Here is a 12,797-nt window from a genome sequence, read left to right on the forward strand (position 1 = left end):
CAGGGTTAATTCACATACCCTGGGTGATGGGGACTCAGACTTGACTCCTGTAGAGTTCATAGCTGCAGACTTCAGTTGGCAGAGGCAGGAAAAAAGGAAGTGAAACTACTCTTTTAAATCTCTAGAGCCCTGTTTGCATGATTATTTTTAGCTCAGCGTTTTGTTTTATTCTCCTGCAAGTTGTGTCGCAAGCACTTCAAAACCAGCGAGGACTGAAGGTTTAGGATCTGATCTAACCGTACCCAACACATCAGAAAAATACAGAAGTGAGTCTAACAAGTGTGGTTTTAACATCATGGGGCAGCCATCATCCTCTTGGGGTTTACCGAATTCCCTGGGATGCTCACAGGTTTATATGTCCACAGACTTTCTCTTTCTCCCTCGATCTGTGAGTGGGGTGCAAGTCCTCCTGGAGGAGCCACTGCAGTGAGGAGAGGAGAGAGTGTAGTGTGCAGTCCTCCTGGAGGAGCCAGTGCAGTAAGGAGAGGAGAGAGTGTGTAGTGTGCATCAGTCGTGAGACAATGGTGAAAATGCACCCTGTTGGAGAAAACAAAATCATAGGCTTCAGGGAAATATATTCGTGATATTTCTCTCTGTATGGATTAGTTTCCCCCTTTTGGATACTAAGAAAGATAAAACAGTAAGTTTTCCTTTTTAGCTTGGAAAAGGGGAAGTATACAATGAGAGATATTTAAATAAACATGATGGTAACTTTCACATTTTCTCTTGAGGAAGAGCTTGAGTTTTAGGCCAGCCTGGGCTACATAGTGAGTTTCAGATAAGCCTGTCTCAAAAAAAAAAAAAAAAAATCAGTTACATGAATGCAGGTTTGCAGATAGTTAACTTAATTCCCCATATGGAAGCCCTTGGGAGCAATTTCAAGAGACTATTTAGTCCAGTCAGAGGTCTTAGAAAGCTTTTTAGGTCAGTAAAAAGTGAAAACATGGCCACCTCTCTCCTGACTACCAAACGCTATAAGCTATTTAAGATTCGTCAAAGTGCTTTGAGTTTCAGAACCCAAATGTACTTGGGTTCATGCCCCAAATACAATCAGCACAAGCAATTCCCTTGCAATAAGAGCATTTTGCTTTCCCACTTCATAATGAATTCCCCTAGCTCAGTACAGGCTCCTAAGCAAATCAGCTAACCCAGGGCAGAGACACTTCATGACATGAATTACCTAAATTTGCTTTGCTAGTCTTTGTGGCCCATATAGCTCAGGTGTCCAGGGTACCAGGCCATCCATGTCTCATGCCCACAGCAATCCCTTTAAACTTCCGCCAGCACGAAACTCCATATACTTCAAGCGCTGCCCAGAAGTCAAGCTTCCCACTGTGTTCTGAAGCAGAGTTTCTTAAATGTTTTCACCCCGAAATTTTTTACATGACCTCCAGGTATACGAGTATACATAATGCATGTGTGAATCAAACATTTACAAATGATAGAGCACAAAGTTTATCTTAAAGCAATTATTTAATATACCTTCATTTTTACTCTTTACTAAAGATGAAAACAGATGTGCATGCTGAAATGGATTTTTTTTTTAACACAGCACAATTCCAAATGGTATTAATTAGATATTTACATGCTGAGGAATGATGGTAGGGTAATATTTTCATATGGAGGCTGTTCTGAGGTAGGAACACAGTCGCTTACCTGGAGTAAGCTCAATCAGCCCAGAAGCTCGGGTTCTACTGTCCCTGGAAGTATGTGTGGCCCAATAAGCAGGGGGATGAGCACAGGGATAATCTAGTATCTTCGTGACACTGATGCAGTATGTTGGGGACTTAGTGTGCCCAGTCTTTTAAGCATAAATGCACTGTATATATAATACATGCACATTATACATAAGTACACATATAGGTATATGCATATACATATTATACATATATGTGTGTATGTACAATTATATGTATTACATATATTATTGTGTATATATATATTACGTGTGTGTGTACATATACATGCACATACATATCTTCCAGGTCAGTGTTAGGAACCAGCCTCATCATCATCCCTTTATAAACGAGGTAGTCATGGGAAGAACTGCCAAGAAAGTTGACCAAGGCCCATGGTGCCAAGTCAGAATCAATTCAAAGAGGACAATCTGCCGGGTTCTGCCTCCAATGGCATGCCACATGGCACAGAGTGGCCTTGCAGTTCAAGACGCTGTTAGCCAGGAACATCTCCTATGTAGGCCTGAGCCTAAGAGAGATCCTGATTATGTGTGGAGTCCAAGGAACCTACTGTCTGGTACTATCTGGGGGCTGGGGCTGGGGCTGGGGCTGGGCCAGGAGGAGCCTCTCAGTTCTTGTTCACATTCCTAACAGCACTAGTTTTGGAACATAAACCTCCACTTTGAACTAGTTGCTTTTGCAACGATGTGAACTGCTCAGCACAGGTGGATCAGCATAACTGAGGGCTCAGCAGAAAGACCCCACCACCTTCTCTGGCCTTCTTTAGAGACACCATAGTCTCTCAAGCTAATGCAATCCAAGCCACTGTGTGCAGTGGTACCATTGCCTGCTCCACAGACTCTACCATTGTCTGCCCTTCATGGGCATAAGTGAAACTGTCCCGCAGTTTCATGAACTGGGTTCTGTCTCGACCGAAGGGAGAAAGGAGACCTGAAACACAGAGTTCGAGAACAAAAGGACACGAAGCCAAGTTGAGGGTTTCTAATCAAGGCTTGCCTTTACTTTGGGGGTTCAGTATATATACAAGAGAGCAAAACTGAATCTCTAGGTTACAATGACATTTGAATAACATAAGGAATTTGGGAGGAGTCAGGAAGAGTCTGAACAAAGTCAAAGGGGAAGTCAAAGGGAAGCTGGTTGCCCGGCTGAAGGTGGAGACTCAGGGCGTCCTGTAGGTCTGACTCTGGGGAATGGCTGGAGGTGCAGTCTACAGTGGGGGAGGAGGTCAACAACAGATGTCCTCGGGCTGTATACATGTCAGTCTTTGGAATGTAAATACTGAAGTATTCAGGCTTTAGCTCTGGGCATGAGTGAATGAGTTTGAATTGTTCTTTTAATTTCACGAGAGTAAGTGGGCATTTCTAGAATGACAGAAAAAAAGGCTGTCAGCTCAAAAACAAAAAAGAAACAGAAAAAGGAAAAAGCAAAAACAAAAAAAAAATTTTTTGTAGTGTGTTTAAGCACGTTTACTAAGAGGGTTGTGGCTCTGAGTCTACTTGGCGAATTAGTCTTTCTGGGAGCCACCATGCTCCCTCTTCTTTCTGGGAAAATATACACACAGACCCTCTGTCTCAGAATAAAGTGGGGTTAAGATAATGTGTGTTAATAAGTGGAGTGACACACCATTCTATCATGGCATAAAAATTGAAAATGTGTGGATGCCAGTGGCAATCTATAGCAAACTGACATTTAGCATCAGCCTGTGAAAAATTATATATATTTTAAAACAAGCAAAAAGCAAGGCATGCCTTAAAAACAGGTAAAAAATGAAATATGCTTTTTAAAACAAGCAAAAAAACAAAATGCTTTTGAAGTGGGGTACACATAAGTATACCTGGGTAGGAGGTGCCAGGACATGTGGCTCTTGTGTGCCTGTTTCTTGAATGTGAAAAGGCATTCATCATAAAAAAAATTATGTAAACAACTCAGTTCTCAGGCTAGCCCACAAGCCATATTCAAACCATATGGATTCAAATAGTTCATTCTAGTTGGAACTCAGTGAAGTAAACCATCTTGCTGGGCTCGCCTATGCATGCCCAGCACGTTCCTTCTAAACGATAAAGAAAAAAAACGCATCTTTTTAAATTGTAATGAAAGACTGGTTTAATAATATCAGGAATTTTAATTAAGCAGGTGATACATTACCTCCAACAGGAGGCAAACTGGGGGAAGGTGGTAGGGTTGCAACAAGCAGGGAATTCAAAATCACAGAGGGAAACTGAGGAACACAGAGTAATTCCCACACTTCAGAAGCTAAGGCAGGAGGATGCTGAGTTTGTGACTAGCCCGGCTGCATACTGAGACTCTGCCTTAAAAGAACAAAAACATTTTAAGCTCCTGAACCGCAAAAGTCATCCTAGAAAGATTTTATTTAAACAGTGTTTGGAAAGGCAAAGTGCTTTCCTCCAAGCTTCCTCCACTTCTATTCCCACAGATTGGTCTACAAATGGTCTCTTCGAATCTACAAGAAAAGTTACGCGTTTGGTGTAGTGGGTTATTTGGTCATCATGTTTACAACGTGTGGAATGAATGTAATATCAAGTAAGTGTCTTCACTCAAGAGATTAATATCTCTAAGCACCTGCTTGGGTCATCCGCCTAGTCATGGTCTTTTCTCATCTGGAAGCACTTGGCTCTGCCATGTTCTGTGTACACATACTCCGTAGTAGATATCTACATATAGCTTTATCATTGGAGGATCCAAGGGAAAATCCAGAGAGAAGCAACTTACAAAATAAAACTTTTTAAAGATGAAGAGCTTTAAAGAGAATCTATAGTTGGCCTGCTGACTGAGATCGCCATTGAAAGTGGGGCTCCCGTGGAATAGAGTAACTGATTAAACTGTGTGTTCTGTTTCCATGAAATCTTAGTGTCCAGAGTTCCTTTGAGTATCTTATTCCTTCAAATACTTAGAAGTGAGTTGGCCGTTGACAAATTCACTGGCTTACATGAAGACTGAGCACTTAAACTGTGTAACAAGATGCCCATCACACAATGGATTTCAGAGGCACGGATTTAAGAGGCAATGGATTTCAAAGACGGCACGACAAGAATAAGGATCTGTATTGATTGCATGTTGAAAGGAAAAGTGTTTTAAATATGTTGGTGGAATAATGTCACCTGCCCCTGTTTACTTTTGAATGTGGCTGCTAGAAGATTTGGAATGGCTCGAATCCCTTAGTGAGGATGATGTGCTCTGAGAATCGTACTAGGCAGCTTCTCCATTGTGTAACCCTCACAAGTATTTTTACACAAACTATGATAAAATATTATGGGAGCATCGTTACCTATGAGTCCCATCACTACAGAAGTGTCAATTGCAGTTCCCGATTGTGTGTTTGTGGCTATATTGCCACTTAACGTCGCTGATCTTCAGTGGAAGGGAATGGGTACTTAGAAATAAAAGAATACTAGAGGAGTAGGGTTGCGAGAAAATAAACTGGGATAGCTAATCATGTTCTGTGACCAGAACCGCTTCTCCAGTAAGAAGCTGGCTCAGGAATTAATGAGTCCATGGGCCAGGCCTGGGCTGTGGAGTGGGGATTTAGGAAAACTCAAATAGCTATGGAAAGCAGCTCAAATAAAAAATTCCCCAGAATATCCTTCATCCTGAAGTCACTCCAAGTCTCTGGGTCCATAACAGAAATGAAAAAAACAGAGACTGGCAACCCTTGAGCCATAAAATAAAGAAAGTAAGCGGCCGCGCAGTCAGCACCGCGTTGCCATAGGCACTTCCTTTGGCAGCAGAGATCCAGTTTTATTAGCGTTTCACAGGACTTCCAGAGAGAGCTGCTAACGCCACTAGCGGAGCAGGATGGAGGTAACTGTGCCAACCCGATGCTCCTAGTTTAAAATGTAGAAAGGTGAGGACTACTTTTTTTTTCACTGTAGAAGCATTTGAAAGAATTTTCATGAAACATTTGTGACTATAGTTATTCCAAGATTATTACCACTTAGGGTTTTCAGACCTTTATCCATGAACTTTCCCTTAAGAAGGCATGCCAAGGACTTTTCCCTTCAGGTTTGGAAGGGACTAGTTTTTTCACTACTAGTGATGTGGTGCTGAACATACTACTAAGATTTTTCTGTAAGAAGCTGTGAGTTTGTTACTGTACTTGTAGTCAACAAGATGATTCTTATATACTGATCTGCACGTGGAGGGAAGATAGAGTTTATTTCCTCCATTGCCTTAATCCTTACAAACACAGGGCAAATCCTGAAAGAAGGAATGGCCATCCACTTTGGAATTTCCAGTTCATATCACACACATACACACATATACACACCTACCTGTTTTTTTCTAAATATGAAGTCTTTACTATATCCTCCATACATTAATGAGAATAAAGCTGGTCAGACACGCTGGGCATGGGAATGAGCACCTGTAATTCTAGCACTTGAGATCCAGTGGCAGGAGAATGAGAGTTCTAGGCCAGGCCAGGCTCTGGTCTCACAGAGCTCATGCATTAGTCTTGCCTGCTACGTGTAGCTCTCACTACTCTCAGAGAAGACTTTTGCATCCCATGGAAATGGTTACAGAAACCTATAACTGGCTAAAATGCAGAACACACCCAACTGGAGGTTACACAATCCAATCCATGCATCTCTAATGCTACACAGTCCAATCCATGCATCATCTCTAATGCTACACAATCCAATCCATGCATCATCTTTAATGCAACACAATCCAATCCATGCATCATCTCTAATGCAACACAATCCAATCCATGCATCTCTAATGCTACACTACACCTAAGCACCGGAACATCTTAAAAGAGGGCACAAAAGGATTGCAAGAAGCAGAGGTCTGCTGTGGGATTATGTCTCATATATATACAAATATACATATGTGTGTGTGTGAAATAATAATAATTAAAGAAGAGATCATGAATCTGAAAGAGAATTGAGAGGAATTAGCATAGGAGAAGAGTGTGAGGTGGAAATTATATAAAACAGTGCTCATGTATGAAATTCTCAAAAAAAAAAAAAACCATATTAAGCCAGACAAAGGAAAAAATAGGTTCTAGGTCAGTTTGGGCAATATAATGAACCCCACCACCACCCAGCCTATGAACCACTATCTCAAATAAATAAATAAATACTTATTTAAAAGTCTCAGATTATGGCTCCTGCAGTAGCCCACAGTGCTTCTCTATACCTCAGCCCTTCTCTAACTCAGTGAAGCCTGCCAGGCCGCTGCTGGCATTGAAGACTATTTCACAGATAAAGCACACCAAATATGCAAGGGTTATGATTCATGAATCAAGGTTAGGGCTAATTGTATGGGTTGGTTGGTTGGTTGGTTGGTTGGTTGGTTGGTTGGTTGGTTCTTTAAGATCTTTCCTTTAGAATATGGGAGGAGACTGGCACAGGGAATCGTAGTGTACTTGAAAGATAACTCAACTTGTACAGCCACAGGCTTGTTGCTGAGCGGCAGCTACAGCATGGAAAGAAAGGGCCTGAAGCCCCGAGCTTCGTTCTTGCCTAGGTGGTGTCTGTCTAGTCTTCATGCTTTCTCACGAGAAGAAGGAATTACATTTACTCCGGACATTTTTTAGGTAAGTCAGAATATTCACAAACATTCCATCAAGCCCAGAGTCTATGGCCAAGATCCTCAGCCTTTGATGTACCTAACAGCTGCTCCAGCAAGGTCTCTTTCACAACTCTAGTACACATGAACTCAGAAGCATTTGAGGGAGGCCCCGTGCATCAGTACATCAGAAAACCTACCCACACAGATGATTCTAATCTATGTTTACGTCTAGGAACTATTTCTCTAATGGTTAATGATCTGATCTTAGCTGCCCTTAGAGTCCCTTGGGGTCAAGGGACCACCAAAAATTTGCAGCTGTTGTCCTGAGACTTAAGATTCCATCCCAAGATTATGATGTAACTTAGATACAGTGTCATCTACAGAGAATTATTATTATTATTATTATTATTATTATTATTATTATTATCATCTCACTTTCCATCCATATCACTGCCTCCCTCTCACAATCACTCCCCCCCTCAGCCCCTTCCCTTCTCCTCTGAGAGAGTAGACCTCCCCACCCCCAGTGGGTACCTCGACCCTGGCATATCAAGTCTCTGCAGGGCTAGCCTCATCCTCTCCCACGGAGGCCAAACAAGACAGCTCAGCTAGAAGAATGTATTTCACAGACAGGCAACAGCTATAGGGATAGCCCCCATTACAGTTGTTCTGGACCCACATGAAGACCAAGCCTGCAGACAGTTTTTATAAATTGCCTAGGCCTTTCTATGTCCAGCCAAAATTGAAACCAGTTAGAACAGGCTTGTCTAAGCACTGCATTACAAAGAAGCATTTCATGACTGTAGCAGCCCCTCTCTATCTGTGGTTTCACTTTCTGCAGCTTCAGCTACTCATGAGCTACAAAGATACAATACATTAAGTGGGAAACTCTGTGAATAAATAATAAAGTTGACTTTCATGACTTTCTCAGCTCAGCAGCCTATGAAATCCTTCAGCCCTCTGCTCCATCTCACTGAAACATGAATCATCCTTTGTCCAGTGCCTATGTGTATGCTACCGACCTATTGGTCACTGAGCAGCCAGCTCAGTTATTAGATCAGCAATCACGGAATCATGATACCTGTGTCCAAGTCACCCACATTTCATAAGGTTTGCACTCAAAGCACAGACGTTTACTACACTGTGTTCATTATTTCATTGTTCATTTTTTAACTTCTTCTTGTGTTTAATTTGTAAATTAAACTTCATAATAGATACATGTGTGTGCATGTGTAAGAAAAAACGCGTCACAGGTAAGGCTCACTACTATCTAAGAGTTCTTTCATCTGTAGTGGGTTTGGGGCACATCACCTAAAGATCATCCTTTGTTCTTTGCCCACTGGAGCTGAGTGGTACAATTTGAGAAAGAGAACGTTATAGTCTCTAGTTTTAAAAAGGAAAAACAACAACAACAACAACAACAAGAAAGCCAAGTTATTGAACAAATGCATAACCGCTCTGTTAAGTATTATGGCGAAAGTATTTCCCAAATGCCCGCCCTCCCTCCCCTACCCAACCCAAATGCCACATTCTTACTTCCTTCTACACTGCTTTTTCCATAGGATCAAATCTAGAGCCTCCATGGATTTGGGAATTGGATCCTTGTTCTATGGTCTTTACTATGGAATCATGGGGCGAGACTTTGCTGAGGTCTGCTCAGACCGCATGGCATCTACTCTAGGGGTGTGTGGTGTTTTATTTATTTGATTTATTTATTTAAATAGAGGAGGAAGCAACCCCATCTCATACATCAGTCCCTTCGGAACTGTCATGGTTCTCCAGACCCATTGCTCCCTGGAGTCACATTCTATCAAGAACTATTTGTTGTTAGTTTATTAGAAAATACATCCTTGGGGCTAACAAGATGGCTCAGTGGATAAAGGCGCTTGCTGATAAGAATAATGACATGAGTTCAATATCTGAGCTCCATATGGTGGAAGGAGAGAACTGACTCCTGCAAGTTGTCTTCTGTCCTTCATACATAAGCCAAGTGAAATGTGCCCATACACTCCACCACACCACACACACACACACACACACACACACACACACACACACACACACACTAAATAATTTCTAAGTGTGAAGACAATACATGCTTTGTATAGAAGTACTGGGAAATGTTATATTTTGTAAAAAAGTAAAATGTGTTACTTATTTGAGTTATCTTGTCTAGCATATTCTACTTGCCAACATTTAAAGAATTAATTAAATATGAGTCATAACAGAAACCACTTATTTCTGACTGAAACTTCATCTAATAGAATAAAAATAGCATTTAAGGAGTCAGGATATAGCTCAAGAATAAAGCACTTGATTAACACATGTGAAGCACTGAGTTGAATTCTTAGCCATGTAAGGATATACTCTGTATTTGATGCTACATCAAATCATCTCAGGGTAATCTTGCCATAAAGATTAGTCACCATCATGCAGCATGTGAAAAAGTAGAAATATAAAAAGTGATACGTGCGTTCTGAGTGTACATTGGTAACTGGATTATTTTTAAATCTCTAATAGTTTTTAATGCTTTTAAAACTAAAATTTGGAATGAACATAGGTCCTGATGAGGTGGCTTCTAGACCCAGGTATTGGGAACAGTCACCTGTGCCTGGCATGTGTGTGTCTCTGAACACTCACAAATGAAGGGCTCTGTGTTCCTGGGAGTTCCCATCCTGTTCTTCCTGTGTCCTGGCACTGCTAACACGAGGTGGGGAATCCCTGTGAGGAGCAGAGGGTGGGGTTTGGGTTCTCCTTTTGCCCATTGTGCATCAGGACTTAAAAAGACATGAATCTGACTTCCTGGGCACATGATATCCTCGCTGTCTGCCCTAGGCTCAACTGTACCTTCTTTCTAGAGCCTGCAACCGGACTTCCGATGTGTAAAGTTTTGAATACCACACCTTTGCAGTCCCTCTGCCCTGCATTGCCTAAGGGACAGGTGCAGAAAACCGCCCTTTCATAGTGGTCAAGGTATATACAGGAAGCAACATTTTTGCTCCCAGTTCCAACAAAACCCAGACATCGTGTCTCTAAGACAATCACCGATGCCTCTCATGCTTGTTTGTGAACATTAGAAGAAGAGAAAGATTGTGTTCTGTTCTTCCATGGGCCAGGAAGAAGGGCTTCAATGGTGGACAGTCCAGTCATGAAGCGCCAACTCTCTATACTTCTTACATGATCCCCTCCCCCAGTCCCGAACATTATCATTGCCTATCATCTTCAACCTAGCTCCAAAATCTATTTAAAAAACAATAGGGCATTTTTATAGTCACCAGTAAATTGGTATATACATATGGGATGTTCTTTTGTACACACCAAAGCACACACTTGTGCATGCATTTGTGTCTGAGGTGAGAGAGGGAAAAAAAAAATCTCTATAGCCATGCCAGTGTCTTAGCCTCACACCAGATCAATTATGTCAGAGTCACTGGGAGTGGAGCCTATGTATGCATCTGCTTTGTTTAAAAACAAAACAAAACAAAACCTAAGAATAAGGAGTAAGCAATTAAACTATCCACAAATGGATGGACCTTAAATGCATATTTTTGAGTGAGCGGAGACAGTCCAAAAAGACTACATATGATCTGATCCCATTCATATGGCATTTTGGAAAAGGTACAATTACAGAGATGCTAAGCTGACAGACAGGTACTTGTCAGCGGTTAGGGAAGAAGACAGTTGACTTGACCAGGGACCGGGAGACATTTGTAGTAGTGGAATTGCATGATACTAAGTTGATAGATAAATTACATTGCATTTTCAAAAAGTTCACAGAATGACATAGCAGAAGGGATATATCTTCCTGCATGCAAACTTTTAAAAACTATTAGGAGCTCAGAGAATCCCAAGATAAAAAATAGTGTGATGGAAATAACAAACTTCATTGAAAATTTTTAAAAGGAGTGGGGGACCTTGTGATAACTTTAAGAGGAGTAGAGATTGTAGGTCTAAAAGCAAAGAGAGTTGCACATAGCTCTGTACTCTGAGTGATCATGATCGACAGAGCTATGGATTAATGAGTCTGATTGTTCTATATGTGCATTCTAGTATGGAACCATTAAATAAAAGGATATCTGACACTAGAGTCTGAGTTTCTCCTTGTCCTAATGAGAGATTACAGATAAGCACAGAGAAATGGCCAAAATCCACCACTGTCTTAGTTAGGGTTTTACTGCTATGAGCAGACACCATGACCAAGGCAAATCTTATAAGGACAACATTTAATTGGGACTGACTTACAGGTTCAGAGGTTCAGTACATCATCATTAAGGAGGGAACATGGCAGCATTCAGGCAGGCATGGTGCAGAAGGAGCTGAGAGTTCTACATCTTCATCTGAAGGCTGCTATCAGAATAATTACTTTCAGGCAGCTAGGATGAGGGTCTTAAAGCCCACATCCACAGTGACACACCTACTCTGACAGGGTCACACCTTCCAATAGTGCCACTCCCTGGGATGAACGTACACAAACCATCACAACCACATTAGCCATGGGGTTAGAATTGAACAACATAGGGTCAGAATTTCAACTATTTGTGTTGTTTACTATAGGTGCAGACAGATATATACAAAAATAATTATAGGCATGTGTACAGACACAAGTTAGTAGGCATAGACACAGCTCCTCATCCTCTTAACCAAGAGATCATGGGAGCAAGGGTGCACCAATGCCCAGATCCTGGTTTATATACCACCCCACAGTAAAAGGAACCAGGGCTTCTTAGAGAACTATCTAATTATAGAACTGGGTAAGGAATATCTAGTATGAGCATGGAACACATCATAGCATCGTAGGGTAAGAAAGTACTGAAAACAGCAGCACCCACAATGAAAGGGAGGTCATAGGGCAAAAAGCCTCTGACGTTCACAGCTGGTAGCCGACAGAAGCGGTGCATAAAGCAAGTAGCCCAGAGTTCAGGTTGATATATATATTAAAAAAAATGCACAAGTGTGGAAAGATGCTTGCAGAATGCCTCTTCAGTGATATAAGATAAATGCTATGTTCAGACAAAATGTCTTTCACTTCATGGGGATTCTGATGCATTACCACTATTGATCGGAGCGTCATCTGAGGCTCTGGAAAAAAATAAAAGGTTCCCAAGTTCAAATTTTAAATGCACTGTTTTCAGGGACTGATCAGACTGAGTGCTCAGATAATAATGTGAGACTCTTGAAAAGGAAATATTTGCTTGGATTTGCTCTGAGTCTCTGAATGAGAATCTCCAAGAGGAAACTGGAAGGGAAGATCCAGGGGCTGGATAAGTTCAACAGCTGCCCCTGGGGTTCAGATTTGCTTCTGTGGACAAAAACTGCCACTCAGAGGCAGAATCAGTGCAAAGGTCTGATGGATGGCTACAGCTAAGTGCACCAGGTCTGCTGGTGCTAATGGGCCCTACCAAGGATGCTCAGCCAACCTGACATTGTCCCTATAAGAAAAGGCATATCATACCGCGGACCGGGGTTTCTTGCGGGGTCCCTTATTCCGTGGGACAAGGGATTCTGGCCAGGTGGGCACGGGATTCGGCTTTGACAAACAGACTACACACAAGTGGTGTAAAATCTGAG

At 41.7% G+C, this 12,797-nt stretch overlaps 1 protein-coding gene across 1 annotated transcript in view; it reads left to right on the forward strand.

Moving 5' to 3' along the window:
* The window catches only part of Rnf175 (ring finger protein 175), a 25,303-nt gene that overhangs the window by 5,351 nt on the left and 7,155 nt on the right, over positions 1 to 12,797 (forward strand). The window contains 2 exon segments of the mRNA XM_031376194.1: positions 4,129 to 4,242; positions 8,792 to 8,912. Coding sequence (XP_031232054.1) covers positions 4,129 to 4,242; positions 8,792 to 8,912 — 235 coding nt within the window.

Source organism: Mastomys coucha, unplaced genomic scaffold, assembly GCF_008632895.1.
Source record: "Mastomys coucha isolate ucsf_1 unplaced genomic scaffold, UCSF_Mcou_1 pScaffold16, whole genome shotgun sequence".
Classification (NCBI taxonomy): domain Eukaryota; kingdom Metazoa; phylum Chordata; class Mammalia; order Rodentia; family Muridae; genus Mastomys; species Mastomys coucha.